The sequence below is a fragment of the Notolabrus celidotus genome, chromosome 10, assembly GCF_009762535.1.
Source record: "Notolabrus celidotus isolate fNotCel1 chromosome 10, fNotCel1.pri, whole genome shotgun sequence".
Taxonomy (NCBI): domain Eukaryota; kingdom Metazoa; phylum Chordata; class Actinopteri; order Labriformes; family Labridae; genus Notolabrus; species Notolabrus celidotus.
The window spans coordinates 36,360,933-36,384,688 of record NC_048281.1 but is presented as its reverse complement, the minus strand read 5'-3'; the positions used below and the strand labels follow the sequence as shown (position 1 = coordinate 36,384,688).

Below are 23,756 nucleotides of genomic sequence, written 5' to 3'. Positions count from 1 at the left end.
GCCCATGTTGAAGTAGTCTGAGCCCATGTTGAAGTGGTCTGAGCCCATGTTGAAGTGGTCTGAGCCCATGTTGAAGTGGTCTGAGCCCATGTTGAAGTAGTCTGAGCCCATGATGAAGTAGTCTGAGCCCATGTTGAAGTGGTCTGAGCCCATGTTGAAGTAGTCTGAGCCCATGTTGAAGTGGTCTGAGCCCATGTTGAAGTGGTCTGAGCCCATGTTGAAGTGGTCTGAGCCCATGTTGAAGTAGTCTGAGCCCATGTTGAAGTAGTCTGAGCCCATGTTGAAGTGGTCTGAGCCCATGTTGAAGTGGTCTGAGCCCATGTTGAAGTAGTCTGAGCCCATGTTGAAGTAGTCTGAGCCCATGTTGAAGTAGTCTGAGCCCATGTTGAAGTAGTCTGAGCCCATGTTGAAGTAGTCTGAGCCCATGTTGAAGTAGTCTGAGCCCATGTTGAAGTGGTCTGAGCCCATGTTGAAGTAGTCTGAGCCCATGTTGAAGTAGTCTGAGCCCATGTTGAAGTGGTCTGAGCCCATGTTGAAGTGGTCTGAGCCCATGTTGAAGTAGTCTGAGCCCATGTTGAAGTGGTCTGAGCCCATGTTGAAGTGGTCTGAGCCCGAGCCCATGTTGAAGTGGTCTGAGCCCATGTTGAAGTGGTCTGAGCCCATGTTGAAGTAGTCTGAGCCCATGTTGAAGTAGTCTGAGCCCATGTTGAAGTAGTCTGAGCCCATGTTGAAGTGGTCTGAGCCCATGTTGAAGTAGTCTGAGCCCATGTTGAAGTGGTCTGAGCCCATGTTGAAGTGGTCTGAGCCCATGTTGAAGTGGTCTGAGCCCATGTTGAAGTGGTCTGAGCCCATGTTGAAGTGGTCTGAGCCCATGTTGAAGTAGTCTGAGCCCATGTTGAAGTAGTCTGAGCCCATGTTGAAGTGGTCTGAGCCCATGTTGAAGTAGTCTGAGCCCATGTTGAAGTGGTCTGAGCCCATGTTGAAGTGGTCTGAGCCCATGTTGAAGTGGTCTGAGCCCATGTTGAAGTGGTCTGAGCCCATGTTGAAGTGGTCTGAGCCCATGTTGAAGTGGTCTGAGCCCATGTTGAAGTAGTCTGAGCCCATGTTGAAGTAGTCTGAGCCCATGTTGAAGTAGTCTGAGCCCATGTTGAAGTGGTCTGAGCCCATGTTGAAGTGGTCTGAGCCCATGTTGAAGTGGTCTGAGCCCATGTTGAAGTGGTCTGAGCCCATGTTGAAGTGGTCTGAGCCCATGTTGAAGTAGTCTGAGCCCATGTTGAAGTAGTCTGAGCCCATGTTGAAGTGGTCTGAGCCCATGTTGAAGTAGTCTGAGCCCATGTTGAAGTGGTCTGAGCCCATGTTGAAGTGGTCTGAGCCCATGTTGAAGTGGTCTGAGCCCATGTTGAAGTAGTCTGAGCCCATGTTGAAGTGGTCTGAGCCCATGTTGAAGTGGTCTGAGTTATTGAAGCGTATGCACGGTTTTGCTGGACATGTTTGGAATAACAAAGTGCATATTTTCTACACCACAAATGCTGTTACAGTCTGGATGGTGGAACACGACCAATCCATCCAGACTAATGAAATGCAGAGAGGGGCGCCGTTAGCCTAGCCATTTATAGCTCCTCGTTGCAGTGGTCACAAGTTCGACTCCCGGCCTCAACCCTTTGCTGCACATCCTCCCCTCACTCTCTTCTCCCCACATTTCCTGTCTCTCTTCAGCTTTCCTATCCATTAAAGGTGAAAATGACCCTAAAAACATCACTTCATAGAATGCAGAGATCTTTGATTGTGTGGTGTTTCACCCAGCAGATGGCGCTGGAAGAAGCAGGATGCTGCTTCCCTGCACAAAGCATGCTGGGATACGTAGCAGGGTGGACTAGTGCACTAGCTTCTAGGTGTTAATCGTGCATTTAAAGAAACACAGATCTACTGTTGAGTAAATATTAAACATTGTGGGGCGCTGGTTTGATCGAAAGACTTTGAAATGCACAACAACGGGGACCCAGGGTTTGAGTGTTGGCAGATTGGTCGCGGGTAGTGGGTCCATCCGTACCTCATGACTATCAACGCTGATGTAGCCTGAGCTCAACTACAGTACAGGACGCTAACAAGGTGGTGCTAACTGATGGTGCTAAAAAGAGCTACACCTCTGCATAGAGAGTGCACATTACTGAACACTTTGGGAACCTTTCTTTTACTTTGTGCGCCCCAAAAACAGACGACGATTTATATTCCAGATTTCATTCTTTAGATATAACGTGCACATGCTCAGGGTTTGAACTTTCACTGACAGTATGTGAATCATCAGGAACAGGAGAGGAACTTTGGGATAAAATGTGATGCTAAAGGATCCAAAAAAGAAGAAAGGGCTTCACACATCGACTTCTAAGGACAGATGTGTGGGAGAGACGTGAGAAGAAGCTCACAAAATTTGAGTTGCAGTACCAGACCATGTTTCCCTGATGAAGGTCCAGCACCGAAACGTTGCAATTAAACTCTTTTATATCCAAGTTGGACAGTGTGCAGGATTTTTGCAACTCGAGAGGATCCAAAAGAAACAAAGGATTGAATCTTTTTTGTCAGGCTACTAAAAAAGGCTTCAGGCTCTCTTCTGGTTTGCGTTCTTTAGATAAAACTTCAGAAAAGGGCAAATAAAAGAGCTCTAAAGTCCTTTACAACACGTCAGTCCTGGTCTTGAGGCATCCATGGTGTGCACCAGAGTCCCACCTGAACAAAAGCAGACTAATCCTCTCACACAGATTGTTATTATTATTAAAACGATCTTCTTCATTCTGAGGAAATAAAAAACCCTGCCGCTCAGTTCCTCCCCCTCCTCTCTCCTCCCTTCCCTGACTTCCACTCATTTCCCGTTCCCCCCTTTGTTCTGAATCATGATGGCAGAAATGAAATTAAAAGCGATCACAGAGCTGCTTATTCATCAGCTTCCACATAATTTAAATGACAAAACACGGTTTCAGTGTGTATGAAGTATAAAAGCCGGCTGGCAGCAGCGGGTCGTTGGACAGATTCCCACTAACACAGATCGTCAAACATGGGCAAGGTATGTAGGGGGTCGAGCAGGGAGCAGGGACTTCTCTGTGCAGGAGAATCTAACAGTCAGATGTAAACACAGAGGAGAATTAACTCATTTATTCAACATGACTTCCTGCTGCTTTTCTTTCAGATCATCTTCTACGAGGACAGGAACTTCCAGGGTCGCTCCTATGAGTGTCTGAGCGACTGCTCCGACATGACCTCCAACCTGAGCAGGTGCACCTCCTGCAGGGTGGAGAGCGGCTGCTTCATGGTGTACGACCGCCCCAACTACATGGGGAACCAGACCTTCTTGAAGAGGGGCGAGTACGCCGACAACACCTCCATGGGCCTGAGTGACTCCATCCGGTCCTGCCGTATGATCCCTCAGGTACGCAGGAAAAGCATCTTTAATTGGAAGTATTGAATTGCTTGTTGGTCAGGCTCTGATTCTTTAAAGTGAAGAGCTGCTTTCTTTACTTTTCTGCTGTGCTGTCAAAAAGTTATAGAGTGTAAATCTGCAGTCAGGCTTCAGCAGGTTTTATAACTTCTGCAGCACAAAATTGAATCCTGAGTCCTCTCTGTGTCCGTCTACAGCACAGAGGCTCCTACAGGATGAGGATTTACGAGAGGGAGAACTTCCAGGGCCAGAGCCACGAGCTGATGGACGACTGCGACAACATCCAGGATCGCTACCGCATGAGCGACTGCCAGTCCTGCAACGTGATGGACGGCCACTGGCTGATGTACGAGCAGCCCCAGTTCAGGGGAAAGATGGTTTATCTGAGGCCCGGGGAGTACAGGAGCCCCAGAGATGTGGGGTACAGCGGCATGAGGCTGAGCTCTGCCAGGCGCATAATGGATTCCTGCTGAAGTGGAGAGAGAGGAAAGGGTAGATGAATAAAAAGAGAGAGGAATAAAACTTCCTGTTGTCGCTGTGTTGTCATTTATCAAAGTGAAGACGAGTGTTTTATGTCTGAAACCATGAAATCCTCAAAGACGCCTGGACCAGTTTCCATCGAGCGTATTTCACTCAAATACTTTCCTCTGTTTCTGCACCTCCTGCTCTAAAACATCACAGAATATACACCTAATGCAAAGATACTTGTTTTATAAAACCCTCCATATGTCATAAATTTAGATTCAAACATTAGTGCAAGCTTCTATAGAACTGTTACAGCTCATCCAATACAAAGCTATCATAAAGCCTGTTAAAGAACAACTAATCAAACATGCAAACATTAAAAACAACTCAATGAAACGCTGAGATAAAATAATACAAACAGTTCAACATAAATATGATTTAAAAAAGGAACTCCTCAGGACTCGTGAATAAAAGAGCATTAAGAGGTTTGATTTAAAAACAGGCGATGTGAAGGACAGCTGAGTATGTGAGGGCAGAGTGATCCAGAACATCAGCATGTAAATATAAATATATAAATACAATCATGAATGAACCTGCAGCTCATCTCACCACAGAGACGTCTGGTGCACATGTTTTACATGCAGCCATGTTGCTTTTTTCTAGACCAACATGACCCGAATCTGCAAACCCAGATAAAAGAGAACAACAGGAGCAACAAGTAGAAATATTACAGCGTGACATACTGTGTGTAAATGTTCTTCTGTGATCAGCAACATGTATCAGTAATAAAGGGAACCTGATTCAAAGTTAAAGTCCACACAGAGTCACACAATTAATCCTGCAAATGCACAACATCACTGCTGCACTAACGTGAGGCAGAAATGATGCACGGTTTATAAAATCACACATATAATAAAGTTCTGAATATACAGTCAGAATGTTAGGTGTCTGTGTCTTTGAGGGCTCAGTGAGTGAAACAGGTTTAATCTGTGTTCCTGTGTGACGTCTTCCTTTGTGTTCAGTGATGTGTTCTTTCTGTGAGACGTGTCGCTCTCTCTAGCATCATCTGTTATCAACACAGTGCTAGTTTCCTTATTAAAGGAACTGTTTTAATTTAAAATAATGCATTAAAATGATAGAAATATATAGTTAAAGAAGGTATATAATAGAAATAAATAGATATATATAAATATAAATAATATATGATTATAATAAATTCATTAAAAACTGAGTAGGTTGACACCTTCTAATTAAATACTGTTTTAAAACCTTTAAAAATAAATTGTCACATTAAATGAATTAAATATGGTCCTGAGTCCAAATGAAGCACTCATGTATGTTATAGGTATTTATATTAAATAATAATAATAATAATGACATGTATTTATGTAGCATATTTTAAAACAGGGTCCTTTACAAATAAGAAAGAAACTAAAAGACAATCAAAGAGAAATGTGAGGAAGATAAATAAAAGCATATAAAACAATGTCAGAAGAATAAAAGCAGCTAAAATAACAGATTAAAATAATTTAAAAAAATATTAAATTATATGATAAAATGTTGCTTTTGATAGGAAGAATAAAATAATAAAAACCTCTGCTCAGGTGACATCTCCTGTAAAAGCACATCAATAAAAATGTGTTTTTAAAAGAGATTTAAAAGAGGATAAAGATCCTTATCTTCATCACTGTTGAAGTGAACACTGACATTAACTTTGTTAAACCCAGAATAGAAGATGATCCTTCTTTCTCAGATGTATTTTGATGATGAAACTTTGTCAACAGGACAGATATACACACAGGTGTGAAGGAGAACACACTTATTCTCCAGCTCATGTTCCTTCTTCTGATTCTACAAACTGCAGAACATCGTCTCACCATCATCTCACCATCCATCCTCCATCCTCCATCCTCCATCCTCCATCCTCCATCCTCCATCCTCCATCCATCCATCGTCTCACCTCACATTCAAACATTATGTTTTTAAGCACTGCATGTCAAGAACCTCAATGAAGGAAGAGGCTCTCTCCAACTTTACCCTCCACTCTGACGTCCATGCTCACAGCCACAGTGTTTGTTTCCTCTCTTTCTTTAAGGAGGTATAGGATGTTAAAACATTAATTTATTGCATTAGTCTGATTAAAACTGGACCTTTAAGATATATATAAACATGTTAGTCAGACCCAAATCACACTGAGTTGAATTCCTCAAAGTCAGATTAACGCTCTGAGATAACGTTGCTGGGGATCGATCTCCTCGTGCATGGACACACACCTCCATCAGACCAAACTGGACGAGGTGTTCTGAGCATGCTCAAGAGTCCAGGCTGTGACCCAGAAGTTGAATAAATGATGGTAGTTTGTATTTTTATTATTTTATTATTTTCAGAACAACCCTCCCTCAAACACAGATAATAAAAAATAATAATTAATAAATACATTAAAAATAATTATAATATAAATGCTAATAAATGTGATAATGTTACTCACAATAATAACACAATAATACTAATAATCATAATGTCCTCATTGAACTGTTGATTTTACAGTTTGACTCATGTCCCATCTGTTAACATGGTGGGGGCAGACTTTATGACTCTTACTGCAGCCAGCCAGTAGGGGGCGCTCTACATGTTTTGGTTTCACTTTTAGTTGTTTTATCCATATTTCTACAAAGTTCAACAGTTCATTATCGCTGATCCATAAATAGGAAAATAAATACGTTAAATTAAAAATAAATTAAAAAAGAGAAAAAAATTGTTTTTGTTTTCTGATGGTTTTAATAATTGTTTGAAATATTAATAATAAAATCTGCAGATTAAGTTAAATTAACGCTGCCTTTCTGGATAATTTTGCATTGAATATAATTTATAATTTTATGTTATTTCTTATATTATAAATATATAGTAACAGTTAACCGGCCTGTAAATATTAACACATGTTGATAAAATGTTAAAGATTCATCCTGTGATGTTTTTTGAACCTGCTGGATACTGAACCTTCCATGGAGTTAAATTCAGTCCTCTTCAAACATAATTTAATATACTGTACATGTATGCATCAGAATAACGCTCTGCTGATGTGAATGGAACAAAGAGCGCGTCCTGACATTGACAGCACAAAGGATCCCAGCTGATGTGTGTGTCACCAACCTGTCCCCCGCAGGTCAGCGGCTGTACTTGGCACAGCACCACATGCATACAGTCTGGAATGATAACCATTTACAGACTGATTTAACACACATTATAGGCCTGTATGCTGAGCCGCTGACTCAGATATTCTACACAAAGGCTCTATAGAACATTTAGCTATCACTCTGGGTATAAAAGTGGCTCGGAGTCCAGCTGGGAGAAGCAGCAGTGCAATCAGGGATCAGCTAGGACATCAAAATGGGCAGAGTAAGGGGACAGTCCGCTCTCTAACTGAGGTTACTTTTTATAAATCCACAAAGATCCACAATCAAGACCTTTTTAATGTGTTCTGTTTGGTTTTCAGATCATCTTCTACGAGGACAGGAACTTCCAGGGTCGCTCCTATGAGACCAGCAGCGACTGCGCTGAGCTGACCTCCTACCTGAGCCGCTGCAACTCCTGCAGGGTGGAGAGCGGCTGCTTCATGGTGTACGAACGTCCTAACTTCATGGGCCACCAGATGCTGGCCAGGAGGGGAGAGTACCCCGACAACCAGCGCCTGATGGGGATGAGCATGAGCGACTGCATCCGCTCCTGCCGCATGATCCCTCTGGTAGGCTCTCTTTGTGGACTCACACTCAGCGCTCAGACTCAACCTGTAAATTAAAACCAAAGTACAGGAGGATCAACTCTTTATGATCATGGTCTGCTGTGTGTTTGTTTTACAGCACAGAGGTCCCTTCAGGATGAGGGTCTACGAGAAGGAGAACTTCGGAGGCCAGATGAATGAGGTGATGGACGACTGCGACTCCATCCAGGAACGTCTGCGCATGTCCGACTGCCAGTCCGCTCAGGTGATGGACGGCCACTGGCTGCTGTACGAGCAGCCTCACTTCAGAGGCAGGATGATGTACCTGAGGCCCGGGGAGTACAGGAGCATGAGAGACATGGGAGTCAGTCCCATGGACATGAGGGTCGGATCCATCAGGCGTATCATGGACTCTTGTTAGACCAATCAAACAGGCTCTACCTTTAATTATGTAACCAAATCTGAATAAAGAGTTTTTAAACTGATCATGTATTTTGGCTTTTCAAAAAGAAACTAACCTCTGAGCCTGGAGGACATTTGAGACACGACGAGGAACAAAGAGCATGAATCTGAAGCATCCTGAATGCTGCTGTTTAATAAATGTACTCCACAGTCAAGTCAAGACTTCTTCAGCCCATGAAATGTCTTCTGTCTTACATGATGCATTAAAAATGATTCCCAAAGGACACAAACGTGAGCTGTGGTACTGTGCATGATTGACCTTCACTGTCTGCAGGGCCGGGTTCATGGGGGAATAGAAGAGACACATAAACTAAGGCTTTACAGTTAAACAGAATACATCAAATAAAATCTAAAGGCATGAATCAAAGATTTAAACACAACATGAAGAGAAACACGTGAGTTTTAAAAAGAATCAAAGTGGTGAAGTGGGACCTGAGATCTGTCCCTGTTGTGTCAGGGAGCAGGAGTTCAGATGTTCCAGGTCTGACTCTGAAGGTCCAGAGTAATGTTTATAAAAGCATCACGTTCAGTTTGTCTCTCTCATCACAGGATGATCAAAGATGAATAAAAACATCAGGAGGAATCAGATTCAGTCACACTTCTTCTAAAGGATCAAAAACTTTAAATAAAGTGGGAAGATTTAACTTTCACACTTTTAGACTTTAGACTGATAAAACATTGAGCCTCAAATTTATCCTTTTATGTTTATTTTAATATTTTATTCCTTTATTTATTTTCAACTCTTCCATTTGTATTATTTTATTACTAATGTGTATTACTTCTTCTTTATTATTTTATTCATGTTTTATGTTTTATTTACTTATTTCTTAAATATTTCTCTGTGTTTTTTATTTAAATACATTTTATTGAGTCTTTATTTCTAAATCCATTTCTGTTTCATGTTCAGTCATTTATTTAGAAGGGACGGATTTAAAGTTTCACTTCCTCCCACTCCTTTTCAGAAATGTGACTTCAAGTCATATTAGTGAGGATACAATTTATTATTAGGATTATTATGATTAGACTTATTATTATTTTTTCATTTCATATAAAATTAGTTTTTTGTGTCTTTTACATGTTGGAAATAAACACTATGAAATCAAATATATATATTTTTATTTTTCAGTCGCTGTAAAGAACTATGATGCATTTGATTTGTATGACAGGTGCTCTATAAATAAAACTTGATTGATGGATGGATGGGTGGATGGATGGATGGATGATGGATGGATGGATGGATTGATGGATGGATGGATGGATTGATGGATTGATGGGTGGATGGATGGATGGATGGATGGATGGATGGATGGATGGGTGGGTGGGTGGATGGATGGATGGATGGGTGGGTGGGTGGATGGATGGATGGATGGATGGATGGATGGATGGATGGATGGATGGATGGATGGATGGATGGTGGATGGATGGATGGATGGATGGATGGATGGATGGATGGATGGATGGATGGATGGATGGATGGATGGATGGATGGATGGATGGATGGATTGATGGGTGGATGGATGGATGGATGGATGGATGGATGGATGGATGGATGGATGGATGGATGGATGGATGGATGGATTGATGGATGGATTGATGGATGGATGGATGGGTGGATGGATGGATGGATGGATGGATGGATGGATGGATGGATGGATGGATGGATGATGGATGGATGGATGGATGGATGGATGGATGGATGGATGGATGGATTGATTGATTGATTGATTGATGGATTGGCTGCTAAGTTACAGAAAGCAGGGAAAGTGTAAAAACACAGTTATTCCCTTCATTTTGGCAGAAATTCAATGGATGAACCCCCCCCCCCCCTTGTCTCCAGGTCAGCTGAGTTTCTTGAACAAAGAATGAATTAAAGTTCATTAAAATCAGTAAAGACGTGTGTGGTGATTTATTTCTGGTTCTGATGTTTTATTCACTTTGTTGTAAAACTCACCAAAGAACAAGACGCAGCAAAGAAATATGGCACAGGTTGTTCTCCAGTCACTGATCTGACTCTCTAATATTAAAGAACAAGGTTTTTATTACGACTCTAATTAATGTGTTTTCTTCTTGGCAACGGACTGCAGATGGACATTAGTCATATTGACAGAAAAGCTCATTAATATGCATGGTCCTTGAAAATAAATTATAAATACAATAAGAATAAATACACAGTTCACTGAGCGAGGAAGCCTCGACAGAAATAACTCTCACCAGCTCTCACGTAACAGCAGACGCCATTTTTGATTTCTGCCGCCATGTGTAACATTTGTAAATATTTTTTTTAAAATTATCTTCTTCTTTTATTTTTCTATTTTTATTCTATTTCATTTTGTTGTATTGAATGTATTCATCTCATTTAATTTAATTTAATTATTTAACTATTCTACTTTATTTTTTCTCTCCTTGGGCGCCATCATCATCATCATCATCATCATTATTATCATTCTGTACTACTCTTGCTTCTGTGTCTGTGTTTCTGCAACAACCATATTTCCCACGGGGATCAATAAAGTGTTATCTTATCTGAATCTGTTGGAGAGACTAAACCAAGGAGGATAACATCTATAAGAGCAGAGGAGCTCACACAGACATCCATACTCTTCATACATGACCTGCAGACGTGTTGCTCCTGTGTGTTCCACTTTGTCCAAAGTCAAACCCTCAAAACGTCTTAAAATGTGGTTCGAACAGTTTTCTAAAATGATGTTTGCATGATTTAAGGTGCTACGGTTTGCACCAAATCAAGCTGAACCAAAGTGTGCAAGCAAAAAAGTAACCCATCAACTGATCTGATATTAAAGTGATGACATCCTCCAACTCCTAATGACATAAGAGCTGTGATTTATGAGACACAAATAAAAATGGACGACATGACTGTTCAGTTCCCACACTTCAAACTGCAACCTTGGTTTAGTTATTTCACATTAAGGCCTCTCTGATAGAAGATGAAGGCTGAAGCATGATCTAAATATAGTGTGATTTATTCACATCTGATCCCTTCATCCATGCTCAGTCCAGCATTAACCCTTCTGTTATGTTGCGGGTCGAATTAACAATTTTTGACCCAGCTTGGCTTAATAGGTCAAATCAACATGTGATATGAAAATGGTTCATTTCACATTTTAGGTAATATATGCCTCCAAACCAGCTAACAGCCTAAACATCTGGGCAGCATGTGACAGAAGAGGTGTCTCGTGTTAATTTATCAACATCACTTCAGAAAAAACAAAAATCTGTGTCATGTAAAACTTCGATTTATATTTAAGTCTTTCCAATGTACATTTAAAAAAGTGAGACATCCTCATTAAAGCATGATCTGTGAGGTTTAAAGAACACCATTGCACTAAATATTGATTTAAATGGTTAGTAATGGTGATTACAATGAGATTGAAAAAATCTGTATTGGATTTTTTTGGGTTCTGACACTTTTAGATAATGAAATATGCCCCAAGTGAAATTTCTGTTCCTGAGAAAGGAACATAACAGGAGGGTTAACAGATTTGTCTTCAACCCTGTATGAACACGTCTTAACATTCAGCGTCATGGTTTCTTTCATTTTAAAACATATTTCAGAGTTTTTCACAAAGTGAAACACGAACAGGTTTCATCTCTTTCCACCTCAGTAAGTGGATCATCAAGCTCTCTGAGGGGTCAGGCTGGAGGTCATATTACAGTTGGAAGCTTCCCATTATTGTCTTTCTGTGGGACAACAATGCTGCATGTATACAGTACATGCATTGCCACCACAGTGGTATAGTGCTAGATAATAACCCTTTAGCGCCCTGACTGCTCAGTAGGCTTCTATGGCATGTTGCTGGCTCAGGGCTTTGCACAATAGAAGCCCTACATACTTTTTTCACATTGAGGTAGTATAAAAGTAACCGTTACCACCGATGGCACCACACAGCAGGCACAACTCAGCCCTGAAGAACAAGCACAATCATGAACATGGGCAGGGTAGGTATCAGGACTGATCCATCAGGATAACACAAATGGATTTCATGTTTGAAAAGCTCTTTGAAGGTGTGCTCATGAGGAGGTGTGCTCATGAGGCCTTGTTGTGTTTCAGATCATCTTCTACGAGGACAGGAACTTCCAGGGTCGTCATTATGAGACCAGCAGCGACTGTCCTGAGCTGACCTCCTTCCTGAGCAGGTGTCACTCCTGCAGGGTGGAGAGCGGCTGCTGCATGGTGTACGACCGCCCCAACTACATGGGAAACCAGTACCTTCTGAGGAGAGGCGAGTACGCCGACTACATGAGCATGATGGGAATGTCCGACTGCATCCGCTCCTGCCGTATGATCCCCATGGTAAGACATCCTCTCTCTGCGTGTAGCTTCTCCTTCTGACGTCTCTGAACGCTGGAGCTCACGGTACTCTGAATGTTCTCTCTACAGCACAGAGGATCCTACAGGATGAAGATCTACGAGAGGGAGAACTTCGCCGGTCAGATGAAGGAGCTGAGCGAGGACTGTGACAACATCCAGGACCGCTACCGCATGTCCGACTGCCAGTCCTGCAACGTGATGGACGGCCACTGGCTGATGTACGAGCAGCCCCACTTCAGAGGCAGAGTGATCTACCTGAGGCCCGGCGAGTACAGGAGCCTGAGGGACGTCGGCTCCAGCAACATGAGGGTCCAGAGCATGAGGCGCATCATGGACACCTGTAACTAAGATCATTCTAAAATAAAAAGTAACAGACTCCAGTCTCCTGACTCTCTGTGGTTTCTCTGAGTGTTTGTAGGATCAGCAGTGGGCTGAGAGCACATCTTCTGCAGACAAGAACAGCATGATAGCTAGATACAGATTAGAACTCATGCAGTACTACCGAGGGTCATGTTTGGGAGGAAGGGATTTGATCTTTTCTAGTTTTTCACCTACATGTGTCGTGTGTTAATAAAGAATATATAACAGACCATGCAAACTGCAGCATAGATCACAAATTCAACTTCATGTCTACATCTTACACAGGGCGTAAAATTAACTTCACCTCATCTGCCAGTGGCTACTGACCTCCAAAAATGTACCGGCCAAAAATATGTTTCACCGGCCAAATAAAGAAATCATGTCTTATTTGATTTAAAATAATGAGCATATATTTTTACTATGAAAATCCAACTTAACCATCACTTAAAGAACACAGTTATGTACAGATACAATTAGATTATTGCTGTTTTATTAGGTTATACTTCATTTTAAGGTGACTGCTGCATCATCAAGTATTAGAAATATTCAAAAGTGCAACCTTTCACATTGACTGAGTGAGATCTGTCTCACAGCTTTAACAGGAACGTCTTTAACTTGATCGTCTCCTCTTTGCTCATCCTTTTTGTTTGTGCTTCCTCCAAACACTCTTCCCGCTGTGCTTCTTCAAGCAAAGGGAATGAATAGAACTCCAGTAGCTGACGTCACGCCGCTCCCGACGTACCAAAATCACAACACAAGTGCAGCGAGGATGAAAACAAAACCTCACATGCAATACATCATGTTCCATCGGCCACTGGCAGGTGTGTGTTTTTGTTTTACACGCCAAACTCATTTTTTACCCGCCATTGGCGCATGGCTGTGTTAATTTTACGCCCTGATCTTACAGTAAGGAGTTCAGTATTTGGAGAAAGATGGTTGGTGCATTGGTGAAACGGGAGCGTGCCTTTGTTCCCACATTTCAACATCTAGAAGCTCTGCTTCAGCCAAAACCCTTTTCAATCAGCATACTTCATTTTCTCTTGTAATGATTGTGATGATTTCTGCTGCTGATTGAAATAAAATTACTCATTCATTCATTCATTCATTCATTCATTCATTCATTTACTTAAAAGTGCTTCCAAAATATCTTGTGTGAGGATTGGGCTTAAATTGAAGGGAAATGTAGGAATACAAAACCTGATCCTGAAAATGTCTTAGAGCTGTGGGAACACAGGGATGACCCCGGTGAAACTATAATTTAACCTCTTCATACTTCCTTTGATTGATGCTCAAACTTTGGTCTCTGGGATGATCACTTAGACATGTAAGGATGGAAGAGTTAAACATGTGGTCTGGTTAATGATTGCAGAAGCTGGGTTCATGTTTTAACATCAGTTTTCATTGTGTTACAGTGACAGATAAAGGTGCGGATGGATGGATGTATCTGTTCAATCATTAAATTAAAGACATCAATAAACTCCTAAACATGGATGAGGGCAGCTACAGAGATCAGACTCCAAGGCTCAGAGATACTTGAAATCTCTTCCTTCAAGCTGCGGCTGAATCCCAGTCAACGACACTGAAGCAGAGAGCCCTGGTCTCAGATTTGGAGGCACTACATTTAATCTCACACTCATCACCAGTACCTGCTGCAGGCCACAGTAAAACAACACCAACTGATCCACATCATCTGCAAAGAGCCAAATGCCAGTCTGAGATCCCCAAACAAGACGTTCTCCTCTGCTCCTAATGACCTTTGACCTCCTGTTTCGTGGGGCTGTATAGCAGAGTTTCAGGAGCAGGACCACACCTCAACCACGCTCTTTTTAAATTCAGATCTATCCCTCTCCTCCCCTTCCTTCTCAGATTCCACACCCCGCCCTCCCTCCCCTTTTCTTCCTTTCCTTCAGTGCACAGGGCTCTTAAAGGTTGGCTGTACCCGGGAGCTACGACGGATCCCCTCAAGCTTCCTCAAACCAGCAACGACAAGAAGTTCAATGTCAAATTCAGAATCACTATTCCCATGAAGTCAATAAATCTCTGTAAATGACATCCTGTTGATGGTGTGGTCCTTGTCAGTGAAATGTGTTTGCTCTGAGAGAGGAAGTGTCCCGGAGGTCTGCAGCTCCGGTGGATGTGTGAGAAAAATGAAGATGTGGGAACAGTTCTGGAGGTTGTTGTTGTGACTTTTGGGGAAATTGTCTGTTTGAGAAACTCCTTGACCCGGCCAACATGTCCAGTGGATGCCTGAACACATGATATAACATGTTCCTGCAACACCTTACTGATGTGTGTTCCCGTGTTCGGACAGCGCTCGGTTAGAGAGCATTTAGTGCTGCTGCTCCTACTGCTTGGAATAAACTCCAGAAGGACTTGAATCTGTCAGATCTTATCTCACTAGACGCCTGTGGCTCCATCGTAAATGAAAGACAGACCCCAGAACAGTGCCTGTGTTTTTAAATGCTGCCTTTATTTGCAAATGAGTTGCACTTTTAAATGATTGATTGTTTCTACATACTGTCTGTACATATGCTCCATGCTGTCGAGTTGTGCTATTTATTTTGACATGTGCTGCTGACCTCTTGGCCAGGTCGTCCTTGTAAATGAGGTCTTGATCGCAATGGGTCTCATCTGGTTAAATAAAGGTTAAAATATATATATATATATATATATATATATATATATATATATACATATACAGGACTGTCTCAGAAAATTAGAATATTCTGATAAACTTCTTTATTTTCTGTAATGCAATTAAAAAAACAAAAATGTCATACATTCTGGATTCATTACAAATCAACTGAAATATTGCAAGCCTTTTATTATTTTAATATTGCTGATTATGGCATACAGCTTAAGAAAACTCAAATATTCCTATCTCAAAATATTAGAATATTTCCTCAGACCAAGTAAAAAAAAAAGTATAACAGCAAAACAAAATCAAACATTTGAAAATGTCCATTAATGCACTCAGTACTTGGTTGGGAATCCTTTTGCACGGATTACTGCATCAATGCGGCGTGGCATGGAGGCAATCAGCCTGTGGCATTGCTGAGGTGTTATGGATGCCCAGGATGCTTCAATAGCGGCCTTTAGCTCATTTGCATTGTTGGGTCTGGTGTCTTTGAGCTTCTTCTTCAAAATACCCCACAAATTCTCAATGGGGTTCAGGTCAGGGGAATTGGCAGGCCAATCGAGGACAGCAATGCCATGGTCAGTACACCAGTTACTGGTGGTTTTGGCACTGTGGGCAGGTGCCAGATCATGCTGGAAAATGAATTCATCATCTCCATAGAGCTTTTCTGCAGACGGAAGCATGTAGTGCTCTAAAATCTCTTGGTACACAGCTGCATTTACTCTGGACTTGATGAAACACAGTGGACCAACACCAGCAGCTGACATGGCTCCCCAAACCATCGCTGACTGTGGGAACTTCACACTGTATTTCAAGCAACTTGGATTTTGCTCCTCTCCAGCCTTTCTCCAGACTCTGGCGCCTTGACTTCCAAATGAAATACAAAACTTGCTTTCATCTGAAAAGAGGACTTTGGACCACTCTGCAACTGTCCAGTGCTTCTTTTCCATAGCCCAAGTCAGACGCTTCTTCCGTTGTCTTGAGTTCAGAAGTGGCTTGACCATGGGAATACGGCTATTGTAGCCCATTTCCCGGACACGTCTGTGAACAGTGGCTTTTGATACCTGGACTCCAGCTTCAGTCCACTGTCTTTGAAGATCCCCCAAATTCTGGAAGCGGCTCTTCTTCACAATGCTGTTAAGGCTGCGGTCATCTCTCTTGGTTGTGCAGCGTTTCCTGCCACATTTTCCCCTTCCAACAGACTTTTTGTGAATGTGCTTTGAAACTGCACTCTGTGAACAGCCTGCTCTTTGAGAAATTTCTTTTTGTGTCTTACCCTCCTGATGGAGGGTGACAATGATGGTCCTCTGGACAGCAGTCAGATCAGTAGTCTTCCCCATACTTGTGATTTAGTTTACTGAACCAAGCTGAGTGTTTTTCAAGGCTCAGGAAACCCTTGCAGGTGTTTCGAGTTAATTAGACGATTCAAGTGATTAGTTGAATAGCCTACTAGTATACTTTTTCATGATATTCTAATATTTTGAGATAGGAATATTTGAGTTTTCTTAAGCTGTATGCCATAATCAGCAATATTAAAATAATAAAAGGCTTGCAATATTTCAGTTGATTTGTAATGAATCCAGAATGTATGACATTTTTGTTTTTTTAATTGCATTACAGAAAATAAAGAAGTTTATCACAATATTCTAATTTTCTGAGACAGTCCTGTATATATATATATATATATACTCATCAGGAGAAGCTGAGCTAGCCACGAATAATATGACATCACCTACAACCTCAATTTCAGAGCGCCTCTTACCGGCTACTTCTTGTAATGACCGTTAAGTCTGTTCCACATTGCTCTGTGTGATAAATATTTGCTTTAGTTCAGGAACATTTTGCAAAGAAAATGTAACACATGGAAGGGAATCATGTCCGGGCATTAGCAGCAGCTCCAGATCTGGAAGTATGGGTGCAAACGATGACATCAGAGGACCAAGCCCTGACCTTATCTTTGTAATTATGTTTGGTCATTAAAGGAGAAGAGGCATTGATCAGTTCAGCAGGGCTCCAAAAGTTGAATTGTTTTCAACTGTAAGTTCTCCGAACAAAATAAGAGTTATCCCCAAGGGTGGGGACCCTGACGGCTCAAAACACTGACTTGGTTTTGCGTAGAGAACGGACACTGCAGCAACAAACAAATATTTGCAGAGTGGCCCAAATATTATGCAATAAATTAGCCATCATGAAACAGACGTTCATTAGAATGCATCTGAGGGGGGAAACATTGGCCTAGCAGTCTTAAGTCTACGCCCTGTATACGGAGGCTGTAGTCCTCGTTGCAGAGGTCACAGGTTGGACTCCCAGCCTCAACCATTCCCATGCTCTCTACTCCCAACACTTCCTGTCTCGCTCCAGCTGTCCTATCGATTAAAAGCAATAATGCAAAAAAAAAAATACACCTGAGAATATATCTTTTTGCACATCACAGCAGTGTCATTGTAACATAATAATAATAAAGTTGAATTCAAACATCATTTTATGAGCTCTTGCAGAAATGAGATGTTAAAAAGCTGAACGTTTGTGAATTTATTTGCAGAGCTGCACACGTGAAGAAGTTCTTGGTAACCTGAGGAGGTTTGTGCACAGTCTCAGCATGCTGCACGCCTTTGCTTCTCAAGCAAGCTGCAAGCACGAATAAAGAGTCTGTGGTGCCGGTTACCCTGACTTTATCTTCCCAGCTTCCCACTCTATCTCCTGTCCTATCCTCCAAATAAAAGCATCAAATACCCTCAAATAATATTTAAAAAACATGATGAGTCTGCCAAGTGCAGAAAATGTTCTTCACTTCACTTTAACAGAATAATGATGAATGCCTTGAGGATGAAAATTGTGATTAACACGCAAAACTATATTCACTAAATCTCTCTACTCGTGAAGCCTCTCAGATATTTAATGTGTTTATAGTTTTAGATGCCAACTACATGGGAAACCAGTACCTTCTGAGGAGATGCGAGTACGCCGACTACATGAACATGATGGGAATGTCCGACTGCATCCGCTCCTGCCGTATGATCCCCATGGTAAGACATCCTCTCTCTGCGTGTAGCTTCTCTTTCTGACGTCTCTGAACGCTGGAGCTCACGGTACTCTGAATGTTCTCTCTACAGCACAGAGGATCCTACAGGATGAAGATCTACGAGAGGGAGAACTTCGCCGGTCAGATGAAGGAGCTGAGCGAGGACTGTGACAACATCCAGGACCGCTACCGCATGTCCGACTGCCAGTCCTGCAACGTGAGGGACGGCCACTGGCTGATGTACGAGCAGCCCCACTTCAGAGGCAGGGTGATCTACCTGAGGCCCGGCGAGTACAGGAGCCTGAGGGACGTCGGCTCCAGCAACATGAGGGTCCAGAGCATGAGGCGCATCATGGACACCTGTAACTAAGATCATTCTAAAATAAAAAGTAACAGACTCCACTCTCCTGACTCTCTGTGGTTTCTCTGAGTGTTTGTAGGATCAGCAGTGGGCTGAGAGCACATCTTCTGCAGACAAGAACAGCATGATAGCTACATACAGATTAGAACTCATGCAGTACATACCGAGGGTCATGTTTGGGAGGAAGGGATTTGATCTTTTCTAGTTTTTCACCTACATGTGTCGTGTGTTTATTACATCACTTAATAAAGAATATATAACAGACCATGCAAACTGCAGCATAGATCACAAATTCAACTTCATGTCTACATCTTACACAGGGCGTAAAATTAACTTCACCTTATCTCAGATATTTAATGTGTTTATAGTTTTAGATCTTTATTCTGGACCACATGACAGGCTGGGACCGTGCATTAGGAGCCTCTGTAAACCGTCTGCAGCAGACCCCAGATTAAAGATAATCCGGTCATTATTATCTGTATAAATCTGTGTAAATGTGTATAAAGTAAAGCAGCAGTATGTGCTTTAAAGTGATTCTGATGGATTATGATTATGGATTAACCGTGCTGTTTGAGGGTGAACACATAGAGTGGGTCAGAATAGGAGCAGAGGTTGTAAGCAGCTTCCTCCATCAGCTGTTTTGTTAACTGTACATTTTACTGTAATAATGCCATTTAACAAAACAACTACAGCATCAAATATGTTTTGTTCCTGCAAAGGGAATATTCTATGTAGAGACAGTGGTCCAGTGAGTAAATGAGTAAGCAACTCAAAACTCTATAGGCTTCTATACTGTGTGCTGGCTCAGGACTTTGAACAATAGAGGGGGCACAGAGTCTTTGTGGTTGACCAGGTATAAATGAAACTTGTTTAGACTGGCAGAGCATCAGTTCATTCACAGTTCTATCAGATCTGGGAAACCACCACTACCAACATGGGCAAGGTAGGACAAAAGAAATGAATCAGCTGTAAATCTCCAACAAGTCTGTAAGTATGACTGTTAAACTCTTCATTCTGTCTGCAGATCATTCTGTATGAGGAGAGGAGCTTCCAGGGTCGCTCCTATGAGTGCATGAGCGACTGCTCTGAGCTGAACTCCTACCTGAGCAAGTGCCAGTCCTGCAGGGTGGAGAGCGGCTGCTTCATGGTGTACGACCGCCCCAACTTCATCGGAAACCAGTTCTTCATGAAGAGGGGCGAGTCCGCTGACAACATGAACATGATGGGAATGAGCAGTGGTATCAGGTCTTGCCGTATGATCCCCATGGTAGGTATCACAGCGATGCAAAGAGGAACATCTGATTCAAAAAAACACTTCACATCATAACACCTCTCTCTCTCTCTTGAATCACAGCACAGGGGCCAGTTCAAGATCAGGATCTTCGAGAGGGAGAACTTCAGCGGTCAGATGAACGAGCTGATGGACGACTGTGACAACATCATGGAGCGTCTCCGTATGTCCGACTGCCAGTCCTGCAACGTGATGGACGGCCACTGGCTGATGTACGAGCAGCCCCAGTTCAGGGGCAAGATGGTGTACCTGAGACCCGGCGAGCACAGGAGCCTCAGGGAGATGAGCATGAGCCTGTCTAGGATCATGAGCATGAGGCGCATCATGGACATGTGCTAATTGTACATTTTAACTTCAATAAATGATATAACTTTCTAAATTATGATGTCACTGAATTAATGTTTATCACTTTCAGAAATGCAAAGGTTCACTAATTGGAAACATTTAACATTTTGGAAAGCAGCTGTCGAACAAAAAGGGTTTCAAATCCTGAACCATGATGGCCGCCAGAGTCATGGCTCCCTTATTCTCACTGGCCTGTGGTCGGTATTCAACTTTAGCAACACATCTTCCTGGAACACCTGCTGGAAAACCCATCAGCTACAAAGAGATACACACAGCATGACAGACAAAAAGAATGCACAAAACTGAGACGGACATTTCAGTTTGTCATCCAGTGAACAGCTCTACTTGATCCAGTCTGCATAATCACAACCCTTTAATTAGTAACCCTTTGATATTTTATCCAGCGCCACCATCAGGCTCATTCTGTAATGTGTAATGACCTCGTTGCTCCACCAGGAGTAACTGACAAGCGGCTGCCAGTTTTCACGTCTTCTTGTCAGGACTTCCTCTTCCAGGCGCTTTCCATCGTTCACAGTCCGACTTGTAACTTGAGGAGCTATAAAAACACATCTCAGAGCCGGGTTAGCTACACGTGCATGTAGGTGCCTGGTCAGTGACTTGTAACAAGATTGCCTCCATCAGAAACCAAGACTGCCACATGTCCAAGCTCCTGACTCGTTGATGCAATCCCCACTGAAAAGGTGAAGGCACTGGTGACAGCGCCCTCATGCAACATGAACAGTTTGACTCCTGGATGGTTAGACTTGATCGTAGGGAGCAGACTTGTGATATCAGGGGCTGTGGTACTTGAAGATCTGTGTGAAGTAATCCTCTCATCCCTGAGGCACTGATCACACCATCTCCAACAAACAGTGTGTGGATTTCTTTCATCATCTCGTCGCAGATTCTGGATCTCTTTCAGCCTTGTGCTCTTCCTGTGTGCCACGGTTAACTTCACGCTTACTTTCATGAATCAGATCGAACTCTATTCCTAACAGTGCTTTCATGCTTATTCAAACTTGGTTCAGACAGTGGATATTTGTTTTAGCATCAGGTGTACGAAAGTTGGCATCAGCCTGATCAAGCCCCACTGATTCATCCAGGTGGTAATTTCAGTGACTTACCTATCTCACTACTGGGTGTTCCAAGAAGTGTCTTGTGCCCTGTCCTTGTCTGAAGTACAGAAATCCCCCCTATAAGTATTTCAACAGTTCTGGCACGATGAATCTGTAAAGCCCTTTGCAGGATTTGGAAGCTGTGACCAAAGTGCATTCCTTAAAATCATGTTGCCTTTACTATTTGCGTTCCTGGGGCTCGCTGGATCCTCCAGTTCTACAACAAATCCCAGGTAACCCCCAGGTAACTGGTTGAAATAAATGGAAGTGAGGCAGTTGGCCTCCTAATTTCTGTCCAAATGATTTCTAAAAGTGAAAAGATCCACTGTCTGTTACACTAAGTACAAATAAAAGGGATGTCAACAAAAAGGAATCAAGCAATGCAAAGAGCATTGTGCATCTGCACTGTAGAGAAGCAGGAAGCAATGAGATTCATTAGCTAGGTTACCATATCATAGGTCATGGAACTGGGACACTTGTTGCAAGGACTGAAGACACCTGAGGAAAAAGAGCACTGGAAAGGTCATGCAAGTGTTGCAGAAGTAAGACTTCCAAGGTATAAACAAGAAGTTAAGAGAGAAGCACAGCATCAAGCAGGCAGGAAATAAAGGCTGGAGGGGAAGTGTTGTAATGAAGAGAGGCAGACACAGAACTGAAGGTGATGATGGGTGCTAAAATGCCCAAAACATAATCTTACAGTTACAAAAGATTGGAACAACTTCCTCTCCATGGACAGATACCAGATGTGTCACCGAGACCCAATCAGGTCACCAAGAGTAGTGGGTACAAGGGGAGCTGGGAGCCAAGGATTGGCAGAAATTGTGCAGAAGACTTGAAGCAGAAGGCATGGAGAGAGGACAGAAGCTGGGAAAAGCTTAGACAGATGGTCTAGAGGTAGACAAGAGCAGAAATCCTCTGGTAGATGGTCTGGAAGCAGGACTAAGGCTTGGAAGGAACTGTCTGATGGCCTTGGAGCAGAGCAGGAGCTTGGAAAGGTGCCTTATGGCAGATTGCCTTTGGGACAGCTCAGTCTAACAACCCAAAGGCAGGACCAGGCTGAGGAGAAACCCTTAGGAAGACAACCTCCAGCAAGGCACAGAGGCTCAAGGCAAGGCAGAGGCTGAGGAAGGTACCTCAGGTGAAGGATGTGCAGGAAAGAGGCCATCAGAGCAGAGGCTTAAAAAGAGCCCCATGGTGGATGGCCTGGGAGCAGGTCTGAGGTCAAAGGTTACCTGCCTGTGCCTTTGTTAGTGGGGTCAGAATGTGGACAATAACAGGCAGCAAGGGAACCAATTGAGCGAGTGTAAGGATGAGAGCGACTTTAACAAGGACCAAACTGTTATGGTTAGAGAACTGAGTCAGAGCATCTCCTCAACTGCAGCTCCTGTGGGGGGTTCCTGGTCTGCAGGAGGTCAGGACCTACCAGAAGAGATCCAAGGAAGCTAATGCATTAAGCAAAGACTGGTCTGTGCGATCCAATCCAAAATGTCCAGGTGTCAGGGCACAGTTTGTTGTGTATGGGGCTGTGAAGCTGCAGACCAGTCAGGATGCCCATGCCGACTGTTGTTAGCACCACAACTAGACCACGGAGTGATGGATGAGAGGGATCTAGAGGTGCAGCATCACAAGTTCAAGGTGACTTGGCCTCCAAATCCCAGATCTCAATCAAATCACATGTCTGTGGGATGAGCTGGACCACCAAGTCTAATCCATGGAGGTTCCACCTTGACACTTGAAGGACTTAAAGGATCTGCTGGTGCCAGATATCACAGCACACATTCAGAGGTCTAGAGGAGTCCAGGTCTCGTCAGGCTAGGGTTGCTTCAAGTCCCACATACAACAAATTTCAAGGGCAGCCTTTTGCCTCAAAATGATACACAGAAACTGTTCCATGCATTCGTTGCCTCTCAGATATTGCAGTTTCCTTCCATCAGGCGGCCCTAATGAGTCTCTAAAGACTCTGCAGCTCGAGTCCTGACTAGAACAAGGAAGAGAGAGCACATCTCTCCAGTGTTAGCTTCTCTTCACTGACCCCCCATGAAATCTAGACTAGGATTTAAAATCCTTCTTCTGACCTCCAAAGCTCTGAATGATCAGACACCTTCATACCTTAAAGAGCTCTTGGTGCCCTATTACCCCTCTAGAACACTACGCTCCAACATGCAGGCCTGCTCGTTATACCCAAAGTCGTCCCCAGGTTCGGAAAATCTAATCTTCGA

At 42.8% G+C, this 23,756-nt stretch overlaps 5 protein-coding genes across 7 annotated transcripts; all 5 read left to right on the top strand.

Annotated features, from left to right (window-relative positions):
- The first annotated feature begins 2,844 nt into the window (after positions 1–2,844).
- LOC117819949 (gamma-crystallin M3-like) lies at positions 2,845–3,938 on the top strand. Its single transcript, XM_034693497.1, has 3 exons — positions 2,845–3,058; positions 3,182–3,421; positions 3,628–3,938. Exons 1-3 carry the CDS (start codon positions 3,050–3,052, stop codon positions 3,901–3,903), a joined length of 525 nt encoding a protein of 174 aa, XP_034549388.1. The 5' UTR covers positions 2,845–3,049; the 3' UTR covers positions 3,904–3,938.
- Positions 3,939–7,044: 3,106 nt separating this feature from the next.
- On the top strand, positions 7,045–8,098 carry LOC117819943 (gamma-crystallin M3-like). Its single transcript, XM_034693491.1, has 3 exons — positions 7,045–7,291; positions 7,389–7,637; positions 7,753–8,098. Exons 1-3 carry the CDS (start codon positions 7,283–7,285, stop codon positions 8,032–8,034), a joined length of 540 nt encoding a protein of 179 aa, XP_034549382.1. The 5' UTR covers positions 7,045–7,282; the 3' UTR covers positions 8,035–8,098.
- Positions 8,099–11,742: 3,644 nt separating this feature from the next.
- Positions 11,743–12,785, top strand: LOC117819945 (gamma-crystallin M3-like). The gene is made up of 3 exons (XM_034693492.1): positions 11,743–12,032; positions 12,145–12,387; positions 12,475–12,785. The coding sequence occupies exons 1-3, from the start codon at positions 12,018–12,020 to the stop codon at positions 12,751–12,753; spliced, it is 537 nt and encodes a 178-aa protein (XP_034549383.1). The 5' UTR covers positions 11,743–12,017; the 3' UTR covers positions 12,754–12,785.
- A 5,170-nt stretch (positions 12,786–17,955) lies between these two features.
- LOC117819950 (gamma-crystallin M3-like) lies at positions 17,956–18,827 on the top strand. Of its 3 annotated transcripts, none has more exons than XM_034693500.1 (3): positions 17,956–17,983; positions 18,314–18,429; positions 18,517–18,827. In XM_034693500.1, exons 2-3 carry the CDS (start codon positions 18,331–18,333, stop codon positions 18,793–18,795), a joined length of 378 nt encoding a protein of 125 aa, XP_034549391.1. In that variant the 5' UTR covers positions 17,956–17,983; positions 18,314–18,330; the 3' UTR covers positions 18,796–18,827. The 3 variants fall into 3 exon arrangements, with proteins under 3 accessions (XP_034549391.1, XP_034549390.1, XP_034549389.1); XM_034693498.1 differs by lacking the exon at positions 17,956–17,983 and adding an exon at positions 18,171–18,238; XM_034693499.1 differs by lacking the exon at positions 17,956–17,983 and having other exon boundaries at positions 17,989–18,429.
- A 386-nt stretch (positions 18,828–19,213) lies between these two features.
- On the top strand, positions 19,214–20,456 carry LOC117819948 (gamma-crystallin M3-like). The gene is made up of 3 exons (XM_034693496.1): positions 19,214–19,729; positions 19,811–20,053; positions 20,141–20,456. The coding sequence occupies exons 1-3, from the start codon at positions 19,721–19,723 to the stop codon at positions 20,414–20,416; spliced, it is 528 nt and encodes a 175-aa protein (XP_034549387.1). The 5' UTR covers positions 19,214–19,720; the 3' UTR covers positions 20,417–20,456.
- Positions 20,457–23,756: the final 3,300 nt, after the last annotated feature.

What these genes read in the sequence shown, in the direction of transcription:
- LOC117819949 (XM_034693497.1), top strand. An exon ending in CCTGCCGTATGATCCCTCAG is followed by an intron (nt 3,422 to 3,627) that starts GTACGCAGGAAA and finishes GTCCGTCTACAG; the next exon opens with CACAGAGGCTCCTACAGGAT.
- LOC117819950 (XM_034693500.1), top strand. Translation starts at nt 18,331, where the DNA reads ATGGGAAACCAGTACCTTCTGAGGAGATGCGAGTACGCCGACTACATG. An exon ending in CCTGCCGTATGATCCCCATG is followed by an intron (nt 18,430 to 18,516) that starts GTAAGACATCCT and finishes TTCTCTCTACAG; the next exon opens with CACAGAGGATCCTACAGGAT.
- LOC117819948 (XM_034693496.1), top strand. An exon ending in CTTGCCGTATGATCCCCATG is followed by an intron (nt 20,054 to 20,140) that starts GTAGGTATCACA and finishes CTTGAATCACAG; the next exon opens with CACAGGGGCCAGTTCAAGAT.
- LOC117819945 (XM_034693492.1), top strand. An exon ending in CCTGCCGTATGATCCCCATG is followed by an intron (nt 12,388 to 12,474) that starts GTAAGACATCCT and finishes TTCTCTCTACAG; the next exon opens with CACAGAGGATCCTACAGGAT.
- LOC117819943 (XM_034693491.1), top strand. An exon ending in CCTGCCGCATGATCCCTCTG is followed by an intron (nt 7,638 to 7,752) that starts GTAGGCTCTCTT and finishes TTTGTTTTACAG; the next exon opens with CACAGAGGTCCCTTCAGGAT.